The sequence below is a fragment of the Podarcis vaucheri genome, assembly GCF_965113315.1.
Source record: "Podarcis vaucheri genome assembly, chromosome: 3".
NCBI classification, from domain to species: domain Eukaryota; kingdom Metazoa; phylum Chordata; class Lepidosauria; order Squamata; family Lacertidae; genus Podarcis; species Podarcis vaucheri.
In genome coordinates, this window is record NC_138761.1 from 119106547 (window position 1) to 119121696 (window position 15150).

General features: G+C 40.5%; 1 protein-coding gene across 3 annotated transcripts in view; it reads right to left on the bottom strand.

Annotated features, from left to right (window-relative positions):
- Positions 1-15150, bottom strand: part of FBXW11 (F-box and WD repeat domain containing 11) — a 102282-nt gene that overhangs the window by 49679 nt on the left and 37453 nt on the right. The window contains exon 2 of one of the 3 annotated variants that reach the window (XM_082216390.1): positions 12714-12815. The exons of the other annotated variants lie outside the window; for them this stretch is intronic. Within the exon in view, the coding sequence (XP_082072516.1) occupies positions 12714-12815 (102 nt within the window). The remainder of the gene's footprint in view (positions 1-12713; positions 12816-15150) is intronic. 3 annotated transcript variants of the gene reach the window in all.

Here is a 15150-nt window from a genome sequence, read left to right on the forward strand (position 1 = left end):
AAGGCCTCTAGAAAGTGAAATAACAAAGGATCCTTGTCAAACTACCATGAAAAATATGGAAGTAAGAAAAGGGAAGCCCATTTAGCAAACCAAAGGTACTAACTATTCATATTTTGTGGCTAACAACAGAACTGTATTGTTGTTATAGTTAAATAGTCTAAAAACTATTTAGCACATTTGTGAATCTTAAGCAAGTTGTTCTATTAAATGTTTTATATGACTAGCTACAGAGACCATCAGTTATTGTACTATCTTATGATAGAGAATACAACTGAAGAGTGGCAAGGTATCCACGAATAACTCATCTAGTCTAGAACTGGCTCAACTAAGCAGGAAAACCACATTATAGATTAAAATTTAACATGTCAAAATCAATAACCAGGCCTTACTTAAGATCTACCATTTTCAGGCATCAAGAAGCATATCTCATCCAAACTAGTCTACCTGTAAAGAACAAGAGCTGGGATCCTGAGTCTACATACCAGCCAAGGGCTCCCCTCAGATGGTGCGTCTTAAGACTAAATTGAGAATATACTTCTCAAAATTTGTCAGACACTCTATTTTCCTCCCTCCACTGGTACCCACTATTTCTTGTTTTCTCTGCACTTTCAACAGAAAATACATCTTCCCTCACTTTGTCTTCTATCTAAATTTGTTCCAGATTAATTTCCTTTTTTCTCCAAACCTCTGGCTCGGTATTCAAACTGTTACAAAAGTTACCATATTTTTCTGTGTATAAGATGCCTCCACGTATAAGACGACCCTATTCTTATTTTTATTTCTTTGAAGCAAAAATTTACAAGTCAATATTTCTTGAGTTCTTAAGCTTTTTTTGGGGGGTGGAGATTGCCGTTGAGTTGCTGAGCTTTTCCTGCAGAGATCACCCAAAGTTGTTAAGCTTCTTAGAGTGGACTTGTTTGGCTTTTGCGGGGGATGTCACCGCCACAACAAAACATTGTCTTGGACCCAGAAAAATTGTCTTGGACCCGGAAAACTTCTGTTTCTTTTAGGCCACAACCTCCTACTGAACCACAATAGGAATATGTGGGCTCATATCCTACAGGTATTTGCAAAGCTGCACTAACAAGTATTAGGGACGCGGGTGGCACTGTGGGTTAAACCACAGAGCCTAGGATTTGCCAGTCAGAAGGTCGGTGGTTTGAATTACCACAACGGGGTGAGCTCCCGTTGCTCGGTCCCTGCTCCTGCCAACCTAGCAGTTTGAAAGCACGTCCAAGTGCAAGTAGATAAATAGGTACCACTCCAGTGGGAAGGTAAACAGCGTTTCTGTGCGCTGCTCTGGTTCGCCAGAAGCGGCTTAGTCATGCTGGCCACATGACCCGAAAACTGTAAGCCAGCTCCCTCGGCCAATAAAGTGAGATTAGCGCTGCAACCCCAGAGTCAGCCATAACTGGATCTAATGGTCAGGGGTCCCTTTACCTTTACTAACAAGTATTAGGATCTGCAGACTGCCTAAAATATGTAGTGCAAGAATTGGACCGGGGGGGGGGGACACCCATTGGGCCATTACTACAACTACCTTGTTTCTAAATCCAAATATTAAAACATGTGCTGTGTTGCTAATCTATATTCAGCTATCTTGTGCTTCTGGTTCTTGATCTCCTTTTCCTTTATTGTTCTCTTCCTCAGTGGCATGCACTGCGATCTGCAAATCCTAATTTCTTACAATCTTCATCAATAGGGCGGAGACATGGATCAAAGTATGCCAAGAAAGCTTAATCAATAAGCTTAAGCAGCTTGTTTCGGCCTCACAACCTGAAAAATCTGAACGATTTGTGAACATGATATACTTTCCCATACAGTGTTTTGATTTCATTCCTTCTCATAATTCTTGTACACAACAGCTCTCTAAGGCTTTGAAGCAAAATAAACAAGTGCTTTCAAAGGCTGCTGTCCAACACTATTCATTGGCTCACAGTAAACACAAAATCTGCCATTTTGTATGCACCAGGCTTCCTATAAACACACATTTAATTATATACCAGAGTAGCAACTCTTCTTTACTATCTATGCAATTAGTCTCCAAAGGCACTTTTTACCAGAAGAGCTGCTGCCATCAAGAGAGATAATGGGTGGAATTCAAACACCTCCACCTGGTTCCTTGGGCAAAGGGACCCAATGGTGATGACCCCCTGAAATGGCACCCTCTGAGGGTGACACTGCCACTCTTCTGATCACGATGTAGAAGCACGTCCCCCAAATGCATGAAGTTTGAATAAGTGAAAATTTGAACCCAAGATTGGATTAAAGCCCTAAGGCAGGCATGGCCAAACTTGGCCCTCCAGCTGTTTTAGGACTACAACTCCCATCATCCCTAGCTAACAAGACCAGTGGTCAGGGATGATGGGAATTGTAGTCCCAAAACAGCTGGAGGGCCACGTTTGGCCATGCTTGCCCGAAGGCTTGCAAAATACTTTTAACATGTGGTGTGCAATTGAAACATAATGTTGGAAAGCTTCCAGGCAATGGCCCTGATCTCCAAAAGGAGCACGTGCACTAGAATTCATTTTTGTGTGTGCTGCAAGTCATTGCAACTAGAGGCATCAGCGCTAGCTGTCATATAGACACCTGTAACAAATCTTGCAGACTGGAAGTGCGAGGGATAGAACTTATTTTCCTCAACTGATTTTGTAGCTCCATGTCAATAATAATAATAATAATAATAATAATAATAATAATAATAATAATAATAATAATTTATTTATATCCTGCCCTCCCCAGCCGAAGAAGCCAGGCTCAGGGCGGCTAACAACAATAAAATAATACAACATTCTAAACATGCATGCAATGGGGCTTTAGGCCTGGTTTTGGCACAGAAACTGCTTTGATCGCCCAGTAGAGGCTTGCCTGGTGTCTCCATTACATATCTTTAGGCACTAGGTGAAAACAACAGAGGGGAGGGGAAATATTTTATTTCTTTTTATTTAAAACATTTATAACGGTTATAATATTTAAAAAAATATCTCAATGCTGTACAACAGAAAACTGCAAAGAATGTAATTAAAACAGTATACAACATAAAACCAGCAAAATAGTATTATAAAAGCATATAAGAATACAAACAAGAATTCAGGGCATTTATAGACAAACATAGGGTCTGATCTTATAGGTCAGGGAAAGCTTGGGCAAACAAATGTGCCTTTTAGAACTGCACCTTACTGTTTTTAAAAAATTCCTACAACATGCAGGAAAAACAAAATCCAGGATGTCATGACCTTTTCAAAACCAGATTCCCTGCAATTAAAAATGTGATGTAAGTGCTGAATAATCTTAATTATTGGTGCATGATTATATGAGAAAGAATGGTGTGGAAATGCCTAACTGCAAGTTTTACTCACTCTATGCAATCTTTCCTAGCAAAGGGTCTCTTGAGAATTATAATTACTAACTCAGTAAAGCAACACAAATCCCAAAAGCATAAGTAACACTTTTAGCCATTATATTAAATCCAACAGATATAGTTAAATATGTTTTATAAATATTAACACCCTAACCAGTCTTCAAAGTACAGAAGAATGCAACCTCAAGCCTTTTGGCATACAAAGTTTTATTTTCGACCACAGAAGAGGGGATTGACAGACATGAGATTTCAAATGCAGGTAGAAAAGAAAGAATTAAATTCAAGCTTTCTGGGTTGTATCCAACTGTGTCCCACCATTGATGGAAGGCTCTTTGATCAATTAGAGGCGCCTGTGAGCAATAAAGGGGGGGTGTTTTCAAAAATACCCTCTTTTCTCCTGCAGGCCCTTGCATCACGTCTCAATGCTGTTCCAAAAGGTCCCCCAACCCTCTGGAACGTATTGGCATGGCAAAGGGAGCTGCAAGAGGAAGGTGGGATCAGAGAAAATTGCCTGTATCCACCCCGCTTTCCATTCACTGAAGCCTCTGTTGGTTCAAAGAGTATTCTGTCACAACTGATAAGAAGACACAAATGGATCCAATTTTCTGTATACAGCATATAGCATGTTTGCTTGCAAACTATCGGAAAAAAGAAGAAGTAGTCATATTTGCAGTTGAGAAATGGGGACGGGGTAGAAGTCTAAAAGTCCCTTAACATTATCCAATAAAAGTACATTTTTGACTGCAATCCCATTATCCAGTTCATTACATCCGAATCACACCCAAGCTTTTATGACTTCAGGGCAACATATACCAGGCTCTTTCATTTGATCTTCAGACTGAAAGGGAATGGTGAAATGACTTAGTGGAGATTTCATCCCCATGTTTCCCGAATCGAAATCCAACATACCCATTATATCACAGTGGCCAAAAACAGTGCAATAAAAGGTGCTATGCACAAAACTGACCTTTCCCCCCTAAAACATTTTACTTCTTTCCTAATCTTTATCATCTGTCTACAGTTGATTTTATCTTCCTAAATTTTACATTTCTTCAACCTTCTAATTTTAATTTGGGGAGCAAGCGCCAAACAAACACAGAAACACAAAGTGCAAAGAGAATTGTCAGCCTAAACAACACTGTGCTGAAGGGCCCCTCACCACGGTATCAAAGCCTTTGGGGTGGGGAAAGCACATTCATTCATCCAGGGTCTCGCATGAGCGAGCGAGAAGCATGAATGAGCCATATAAAAGAAGGCTTCCTGCCCAAAGTCAGCCAAATGGGGCAGAGATAACAGCAGTTCAGTTTTGTTCAGCATAATATGATCAGTCCAGATACTGTTGCAATAATTTAAAGTGAGAGACTTTTCACCACTTTGGGGAACAAAATGGGACCTTGCCATTCAAAGTTTGACTCTGGCTTTTTAAGAAAAACACTGTTAAAAGAAATACATTCTCACAAAACTCTACATACACAGTGTACACAAACTTCGATTAAGGCTAAATATCCTGAGGACCTGTAAAATACTCTTTTCTTTTTCAGTGCACGGAGATTTCTATTCATGCGCTTACTGTCATCTTCCTCTCTGTTGTATTTGAAACTTAAGAAAAGCAACACACCTCTTTCCCAAATGGGACGAAACCTAGGAACTGAAACTGAAGTTGACCTAGTTTTGTCACGCAACGGCTGGGGCAAATGTAGGTCAGTAGAACATCAAGTAAGCTACAAGGTAGAATACCAGGTTATCACTCAGCACCTCCCAACTTTACTCACACACACCTCGAAACCAAGGATAAAAACAACTACTTGCTTTGGATTTAATTCCTGTATTTCTTTGCTGTTTACAGCACTTTACTATTTTAAAGTATTTATTTAGCACTAAGGTGTCAGGCAGTGTGCAAAGCCATGAAACTAATATAATTGCTGCCCAGAAGGCATATGATCTAAAACTGAAACAGGACCAAAAAGGAGACTGGACAAACTTCAGTTGGAAGAGGCTGGAGAGTATTAGCTGGTAGAGAAAAACTATGGTGGCTTAAGAAAGTCTTTATGAAAAGAGAAAAGTATTTCTAGTGCTGAAATCACTCATGCCTTTTACTGTTTTCATCATCACTCAGGAATCTTTCACCATTTCTGTTAATGCAAACGAGCTAGATCATAACTTACTATCTTCCCTGCGTTAAATAGATTCCTTTCAGCTGTTGCAGATAAAGCCACTCCTTCCCACCTACCTATCCTGGTAAAAACCAATCTGGATTCTGATGAAATCTCACATAGATGTTTCTAATGCACCCCATTGCCATTAACTCATATAGGGAAATCTGGTAGGGCAAGACGGGGTTCCACGGCACCATGTGGTGTCACAGTGTCACAACGCATACAACGCATATAAAACACTTTTACTTTACCAATCTAGCTGAGTCCTTAGTTCATTGTCCAACTTCTGCTCAGCAGAAACTGCTGAAGTCAGATTCACCAGTGACTGCTCTCTCTTTTTCTTTTTAAAAGTATTGCTGAGCAGCAGTGTGCATGACCTTTTGAACAGGAAAAACAAAATCCACCTGCATTTCCAAGCAGCTTCAACTGTGGCAGAAGAAACTAGAACTGATGCAACTGACAAGTGACAAGGTTTTCCAACCATACGTTTAAAATTGCAAGTGGGGAAATGGTGGATGGGCTAAAAATGTGCTTAAGATAGAACTTGTCTATTTATTACAGGTGATACCTGCAATTGTATATCCATCTTCCAGTATGGCCAAAAACCATTTTTTTAAAAAAGCTATGCAAAATTGCATCTCTGTCTTTCACATAGGCACATTACAGCATGGGAACTAAATGTAACTATACAGTCCAGATCAAAGAGTGTGAAAACAGCACTGCAGTTAGCTTCTGATGTGAAGTACCACCCAAACTGATCACCTTAAGCTATGCCCTATGACAAGGGCAGGCGGACCACTGATTTGTTTTGGAGGGGGAGGAATGTTTCTTCGCAAGACTGCCTTATATTTAAGGGCTAAGAGCTCAGAGACAACACAGACATAGTAACAAATCTAGTACAGTGGTACCTCTGGATACGAACAGGATCCGTTCCGGATCCCCGTTCGCATCTATAAGCAAACGTAACTAGCAACAGCACGTCTGCGCACGCATGCGTCACTTTTTGCCGCTTCTGCACATGCACGTGACGTCATTTTGAGCATCTGCGCATGCACAAGCAGCGAAACCTGGAAGTAACGCGCTCAACCTGAAGCGCATTCAACCCGAGGTATGACTGTACAGAGATTAATAGCCATCAAGACTTGCAACAGGACTGTCGAATGCTATAAAACAAAAAAATAGGCACATACTTTTTTATTTCTCTAAATATTTGTAGCCTGCTCTTCAGTGTCCAAGCCTTCACAAGGCAGCTCATGTTATAGCAAAGCAATATAGATCCAATTTAGAAATACCCACAAAAACTGAAAACTAAACAAATAACTGAACTAAAAACACCCCAAAGAATTGACAGCCAGAGCAAGTTAGTACAGTCATGCCTCGTGTTGCATTAGGGTCACGTTGCGTCTTTTCGGCTTGCAAACGCGGCAAACCCGGACGTGTATACTTCTGGGTTTTGCCAGGCGCACGTGCACAGAAGCACTCTATTGTACTCCGCGCTAGAGCAGAAGCGCCACTCTAGATGCGGACTTTTCGGGGTACGAACGGCACCCCGGAACGGATTGTGTCCGCAGCTAGAGGTACCACTGTATGTGGAAGAAGGAGCATCTCTGCCAGCAGGCAGGAGTTTCACCAGTGGGTGGACAATGCCCACTGCAAAGGCCCCTGGTATGCCTGTGGAACGGCCCTCAAACAGTGTTTTGGGAGGCTGGGACAGATCAATGGTGGCTTGGGATGCAAAGCTCCTTTGCACTTCCAAGAGGCCCCAGGATTAGGCTAATCAATTCCCCCTTCGTTACAATGGAAGCAAATTCTTGCAAAATGGACGTGGTTGATATGCCCCTCCTGACTCCCCACTGGACTGGACTGGACTGGACTGTTACATAACAAAGGAATAAAACCTAGTATTCGACCCCCAGCAAAATACGAGATTAAGAGGTAGTTAATCTAAGATGCTCCACTGTGCCAGAGACAGTTGGTTCTGACAGAATGAACACCAGAACTGAGAGTTTTCTTAGTGCTGCATTCAAGTGATAGCATTTTTTAAAAAATTAAAAAAACCAAAAATGCCTAAAGCCACAGAAACAGAGCCATGGGGACTGCCTGGTAGTGGAGGAATGTAACAACAACAAATAAGAGAAGGGCAAGGAGGAAACTGGTTGCTTCCAGATTAACAGAGTTTATAACTTCTGTGTATTGATGTAACATTTTTATAGTTGTTTATCCCAATGTCTACCATAGCTTCCCGTGACAGTGAAGAACTTCATTTTGCTGCTCAATTTGTAGTCAGACAATTCTTGTGGATAACCCTGGATCCTTGCATTTTGAGGTAATAGCTTTCCCCGACTCACTTTTGCCACTCAATTTTAAAAGCACCTACCACATCCTCAACAGCAAATTTATCACCTTTTAGGTTTTTCTCCATTATAAATGGATTATCATTTTAACTTGCCTTTCTTAAACATAATTTTCCCAATTATATGATATACTGTTTGAGGTAAAGCAATGTCAACGAAATGCAGGTACATGTAGCCAAACTGTACCTATGATTCTAATAATCTACAACTAAAATGGCAATTTCTTGCTTTTTATCGTTCTTAAATTCTTTATATTACATTTGCTTTCTTCATTATCACGCTGCTCAAAGTTGACATTTTCACACTGCTCAGTTGACATTTTCAAATGACTGCAAAGTATTTATCAAATAGTTAAAGTCAATTAAGATATCTGTATGTGCACTTGGGGGTGAATGTGTAGGAATAATGGTTCCAAATGCCATTTATTTATGATCAGCACTGAATTTTATTTTGCATTCTCTTGCCCAATTTCAAAAGATCCTTAGGGGAATAATCTTCTTTGAATTTTACTATTCTGAATAGCTGGCCATCTTCACAATTTACTCCACTCTACAGATTTGTGTTTAAAAAACACACAGAAAAGGTCTCAAAACACTTCCATGTTACACCACAGAGAATGACACCATAAAAACTCTGGTTCTGTAGTTTTCTCTCAGTCAAATGACACCTTCCTTGTTATGTACAGAGCATCATGTACAAAGATCAATTTATTTAATACACAAATATGACAGCAGATCACAGATAAGAGTGATGATGAGAGCTAAGGCTTAGATACATAGCTAAGCAATTATAATAAAAAGATAATCATTTACAAAGAAAGAGAATGGTAATAGAAGGTTGCTTTTCATGCATACAATCTCACATTGCGAAGCAGTCCTGTATTGTCATCCATAGCATCCCAAACTCTGAAGCATGCTTGCAATAGACTCCCACCAAATAACACAGCCATACATATTTCAAGGGCAGGCTCATGCATTTTCAGGTAATGATCAAGGGTGGATTTATCATGTGTAGTTCAACACATATCAGATTCAATAATAATATTATTATAATAATAACAACAAATTTATTATTTATACCCCGCCCATCTGGCTGGGTTTCCTCAGCCACTCTGGAAGGCTTACAGCATATCTAAAAACATAATAAAAGCTTCAAGCATTCAAAACCTCCCAAAACAGGACTGCCTTCAGATGTCTTCTAAAAGTTGTGTAATTCTTTATCTCCTTGACATCTGAAGGGAGGGTGTTCCACAGGGAGGGTGCCCCTATGGAGAAGGACCTCTGCCTGGTTCCCTGTAACTGCCTGGTATGCATTAATTCAATTTTTGAGGTTTGCTAGATTTACAGTAGTCAGGAAAGCCTCCCATATACTAGCAGAAGAAGTCTTCAAAGATTTGGCCATCCAATGGATAAAGGTTCTGCTGGTCAATCCCAAAATGCATACAGTGGTGCCTTGCAAGACGAAAAGAATCCATTCCGCGAGTCTCTTCGTCTTGCGGTTTTTTCGTCTTGCAAAGCAAGCCCATTAGCGGTTTAGCAGATTAGCGCTATTAGCGGCTTAGCGGGTTTAGGGGATCAGCTGATAAGCGGCTTAGCGGATCAGCTGTTAAGCGGCTTAGCGGTTTAGGATCAGCTGATAAGCGGCTTAGCGGCTTGGGAAAAGGGGGGGAAAGGGGAAAAAACCCGCAGGAACTCGCAAGACATTTTCGTCTTGCGAAGCAAGCTCATAGGAAATTCGTTTTGCGAAGCACCTCCAAAACGGAAAACCCTTTCGTCTAGCGGGTTTTCCGTCTTGCAAGGCATTCGTCTTGTGGGGCACCACTGTATTTAGATTGCTATTTCCATTGTAATAACTGAAAATAGAGAATATTTTCCCCCTTGATATGTAACAAGTTTATTATCTGATGTTTAACACAGCTAGAAGGTGTCAAAAATATACCATCAGTTGTTTACTCCTTTGCTACTATTTTCTATACATAGTGCACATTTTGCATAAGGTGTACTTTTCAGGCTACCAGTGCTACAAAGCAGACTCAAACATTACCTTGTACACTTACTTTCAAGAGATAGTGTGGTATTATATTTATACCATATCAAGATACCAAATAATGGATTATATTTGCATTTCTCTAACACATAACTTAACTGCTGATAAGCACTTTTGCAATGGAATCATAGAGTTAGAAGGAACAACGAGGGTCATCTAGTCCAGTGTTTTTCAACCTTTTTTGGGCAAAGGCACACTTGTTTCATGAAAAAAATCATGAGGCACACCACCACTGTGTGCAGAGAGGGAGATGTCAGAGTCCCGCTGCTCTCTATGGGGAATCGGATGAGAGCAGACCGCCTGTCCGCTCTCATCCGATCCCATCTGATCTGATCCCCACCCAGGATGGATGGAAAATAGGGTGGACACAGTCCGGCGCCTGCCTAGTGGGCGAAAATTTGACTTTTTTTAAAATAAAAAAAAAAATCTTTAAAATTTTTCAATTTTTCCCACGGCACACCAGGCAACATCTCGCGGCACACTAGTGTGCCGCGGAACAGTGGTTGAAAAACACTGATCTAGTCCAACCCCCTGCGATGCAGAAATCTATTTACCCCATGTGGGGCTCAAACCCATGGCCCCGAGATTAAAAGTCTCATGATCTACTATCTGAGCTATCCCAGTATGTTAAGAATGACAGGGGGACAGCGTTCTGGCTGCTTTAACATTTCTATAAACTTACTGAAGAGAGCCATCTGAAGAGAGAATATACAGAAGGAAATCTATTTTATTTACATAGAATATGATAACTAAATGAAATACAGTGGTAGCTCAGTTTAAGAACATTCCTGTTTACAACCGATTCGGTTTACAAACTTCACAAAACCAGAAGTAGTGTCCCGGTTTGCGAACTTTACCTCGGTCTAAGAACGGAAGCCAAACAGTGGAAGGGCACTGGCAGAAGGCCTCATTAAGGAAAGCGCACCGCAGTTTAAGAATGGTTTTGGTTTAAGAACAGACTTCCAGAATGGATTAAGTTTGTAAACCGAGGTACCACTGTATAAGGGTCAATAGCTGTACAGTGGTACCTTGGTTTACATACGTTTTGGATCACAAACACGTCAAACCCGGAAGTGCATGTCCCAGTTTGCAACCTTTTTTTTTTATTACAACCCATTTTTTTGGATTACGAACAGATTTTTTTGGGAGGCTCCATTAGTGAAAGTGCGCCTTGGGTTACAACATGTTTTGGTTTACAAACGGACCTCCAGAACGGATTATGGTTGTAAACCAAGGTACCACTGTATTTTAAAGGTTTTAGTTCTGCCACTATCCAGGGAGGTCATATAACACAGGGTGTTTGAGATATGGGTTCTAAGGAATGACACCGGTGGAAGCATCCACAAAAAAAACACACCAATTGTCTGGTTGTTGTTGTTTTTTAGTAAAGTCTCATATCAACAACCTAGGTGCAAATAAGCTAGAGAAAAAGAAAACAAATGTCGGCATTTTGTTGTGCCCCTGGTTAACAATTTAGACTGGAAACCTATTTGATTTCTTTATCTCACTATACTGTATGACTCATGGAAGAAGGAGGGCTGTATCCTTAAATTCCCTGGAAAGCCTCCATACAACATACCCAGACACCTTGTCAAATCCAGTATGTCACATACAATTTGCATCCAACACAGAGAATTACAGATTTACATTATGATCAACATTCCACTCTTCTCTGTGGGCATAGAGGATTCATGTTTCAGAAGACTTGGGGCAACTCATATTTATGAGATTTATTAGGGTCAACAGAAAAAAAAACCCTAAAACACTAGTTATTTTCCTTGTGCATTTTGAGGTGCAGGGGTTGGGGCGGGAGAGACAGTGAGAAAGAACAGGACTGCCTCAAATCTCGAAGCACAAATATAAGTCCCATCCACCTGCTGCATGGCCTGTGGCCTAACTTATGTGAAAGTTATTTCTCATACTTGGGAAAGACCAATTAAGCCCACACAGTGAAATCCCAGAAAGCGAGAAGTGCACAAAGGTACTGGTGGGTAAGCCACTGAGTTTGGCCACTAGAGACAATTTAAAATGATCCCAGTGGCCCAAAGAAATTACTAATCATTTGCCATACTTAGTTCAGCTATGTCCACAAACTAAGCCCTCAAAAATTAAGAAACGCCACTACCATATGCTATTCTTTAGCAATACCTATACAAAACTAAATGTACCATTGTGAAGAGAAATCAGAGCTAGTGATCTTGCTATTTACACATGTTCTCAAGCTCCACAATTAAAAAGAAATAAATTCATTCATTTGAAAGAAACTCAAGCCATTTGACTGGGTTCCATGCTAGCACTATTGTAAGAATTTTAACACTGGCACAAGAGAGCCCCTGATTTCTTCCATCTAAAAATTCTCTTCTCTCTGAACATTACAAAAACTTTCTCAGGAACGTTTGCTGTATACATGGAGGATGCAATGCAGTGGAGAAAGGAATTAAACTGATATATCATTGTATTTGCTTGGCGGATTTATTTATTTATTTTGTATTTTCACACCACCCTTCATCAGTTATTCCAATGATTTTACTGTGGAAACTCACAAACAAAAACAGGCAGCATGCAAGCCTTATTTGCATTGCAACTGGAGGCAACAGGTAGAGCAAAATGCGTACTACTTTGAAATTAGGAGTTTTATCATGCAGAGCCCTCTTAAGGAGGGCTCCTACAAAAAACTGAAGAGGATCATACAGAAAACATTCAGAAGGCTATAATATTTAAATTGAACCCAGCGAGATTTTAACAATGACCACAGCATAAGCATAACACATTTACAACAAGAAAGAAGAAAGGCACCTGGAGACATCTGACACTGGGCATGCTCTGCAGGCATCTCAGTGCGCACATGCTCTCTACCAGGTTGGAGCAGCCTAGCCACAAAGACCTTGGCACAGAACACTGCAGGGTGACAAAAAGGAAGGAAGAGAAGAAGCAGTTAGATGCCACAAGTTACTGAACGCAGGTAACTTATTAGTATGTTAAAGTGGATAACCAAAGGTAAGCAACCAAAAACATCTAATCCCATTCCAAACTGCTTAGCCAGATCATCAATCGAGGGCTGAATCCACCAAACACTACAATTAACCTACGCTATCTGAAGCATAAATTGGGTTGAATTCACACCAAGGGATTGTCCACATTTGAGCATGAATTAGCTGTTAATCTACTATCTCTCCATTCACATTAGGCTAGTGTGGTCCACAAATGCCTATATTTGAATCTGTGCATGGGAAACAACTAATAGGCATTCCCTTTTGGATGTGTCCCTACTGTCTAATTTGTTGATTATTTTATGCCAGGGATGTCCAACAAGTCAATCACGATCTACTGGTAGATCACGGTCGATCGCTGGGTCCCCTTCCTCAGCAGTGCTAAAATTGATTCCTGCCCCGCCCCCCATTGCTCCACCATCTGCAGAGTGGAAGACGGAATTTACTGAGGTTGTTTGTTTCCCCAGCGATTTGTTAGTGAGCGTCTGTTCCTCTTTCCCCCCAAAAAACCTTAAAAGCGGGGCTTTCCTCCTCCCTAAAAAAAATGTCAACAACTTTGACCTGAAACCCCCCCCCCAAAAAATGGGGGTAGATCACTGCCAGTTTTTAATTCTGTAAGTAGATCACAGTCTCTTGGGAGTTGGCGAGCCCTATTTTATGCCAACGCATGTGCACAGACAGCTTTTTTTGGTTGGTTTGTTTTTTAATAAAAGCCACTTATGAAGTGGGCAAGTCAAGCAACTGTAAATTTGCTTGTGCAGTCTTCTGGTTTTCTGCAAATCATAAGGGATGATCAAAGGTCGGGGTGGAAGGTAGAACCTCTGTACAGGAGCTCACAGGAAATAGTTATGAGCACAGGCAGAAAGAAATGAGAGCATCAAGAAGTAGTGGGCATGGGCAGGGGAATGGAAGAAAGTGAAAATTGAGTCACCCAGTCAAAAACACCCAAATAAAACCATCTGTGACCCTGAGGAGAGTGGTTTAGAACCCAATTTACCTCAGTTTTTCAGATTATCTCCATAACAGGTAAGCATTGAGACAGGTGTTGTTTGAGGGTATTGCATGTGGACTATGCAAATTAAAAGGTAATACAGTAAACACTGGTGTTGACAACCCCCAAGTTAGTTGCTCTTGAATCTCACTGATGTAAACGGATCCTAAATTTGTCAAAACTAGTTGATTTCTTACGGGACCAAAATGCAACTAATTTTATCTGCCAATCTACTGGAGTTTTCAACAGCCCCAATGAAATGGAGCTTGCAGAGTAGCAATTCTTAGTGCTGCAATTATCTAGTAACTCTCATTGGTCTAACCACTTCAGCATTTATGAGCTCCGAAAGGAAATAAATGAGAACAGAGCCCTTGAAAGTGGAGCCCGGAGTGCTCTCAGTGTTAATCGCTTTTTGTACAAAGCCATTCCCAATACACTACCCAAACAAAGAGAATCACAAATCTGGCACTGGGATACAAGTGAGGAACTTGATTCAGTGTTTTAAGCATACGTTTCTCACTGCTGAGTTTGAAAAAGCTTGCTGCGTAACTTGCCGTTGAATCAATTAGTTTCTCTGCAACTATTTCTAATGATTCATTCCGAGTCTCATATACTTAACTTGGAATGAAAAGAAGTTGAATAGTGCAGGCAGTTATGATGAGCCTATTACATAGCTCTTCTGCTATTGTGGACAGAAAGTGTTACTGTTTAAAGAAAAACAGAAGTTTCTCATAATTGATGTTGAGGACTGAGCCCTACTAAGGATTTATTAACTTGTACAGCACATAATCCCAATTAGTTGTTAATGAGCCAAACAATTTAACATCAGATTACATAATTTGGCAGGCCACTAAGTCTACCCAGGTCACAAATACTTAACAGAGAGGCAACTTAAGGATAATTCATCCTGGTCATAAGCTAAATGAGTTAAAAATCATAAGACTTTAAAGTTTCAAAATGGATCATAGGCTTTCAAATAAATCTAAAACCAGTCCCGTCCCATCCCCCCCCCCCCAGTAATAAACACCAGGGAAGCTCTGAGCAATGAGTGCCCTGGCTTTAATTTAAACAGGCATATTTACTTATAGTAAATAGATTCTACACCACCTCTGACATTAGCAAATATGTAAAAGTTAAGGCTATAATACAGAAATCTACCTTACACTTGACAAAATGCATTGAATAAGGTATCTCTTTTGCATTGCAAAGAACAAGCCACTATACCATAAGCTGCTTTTGAAACTCCCAAGTT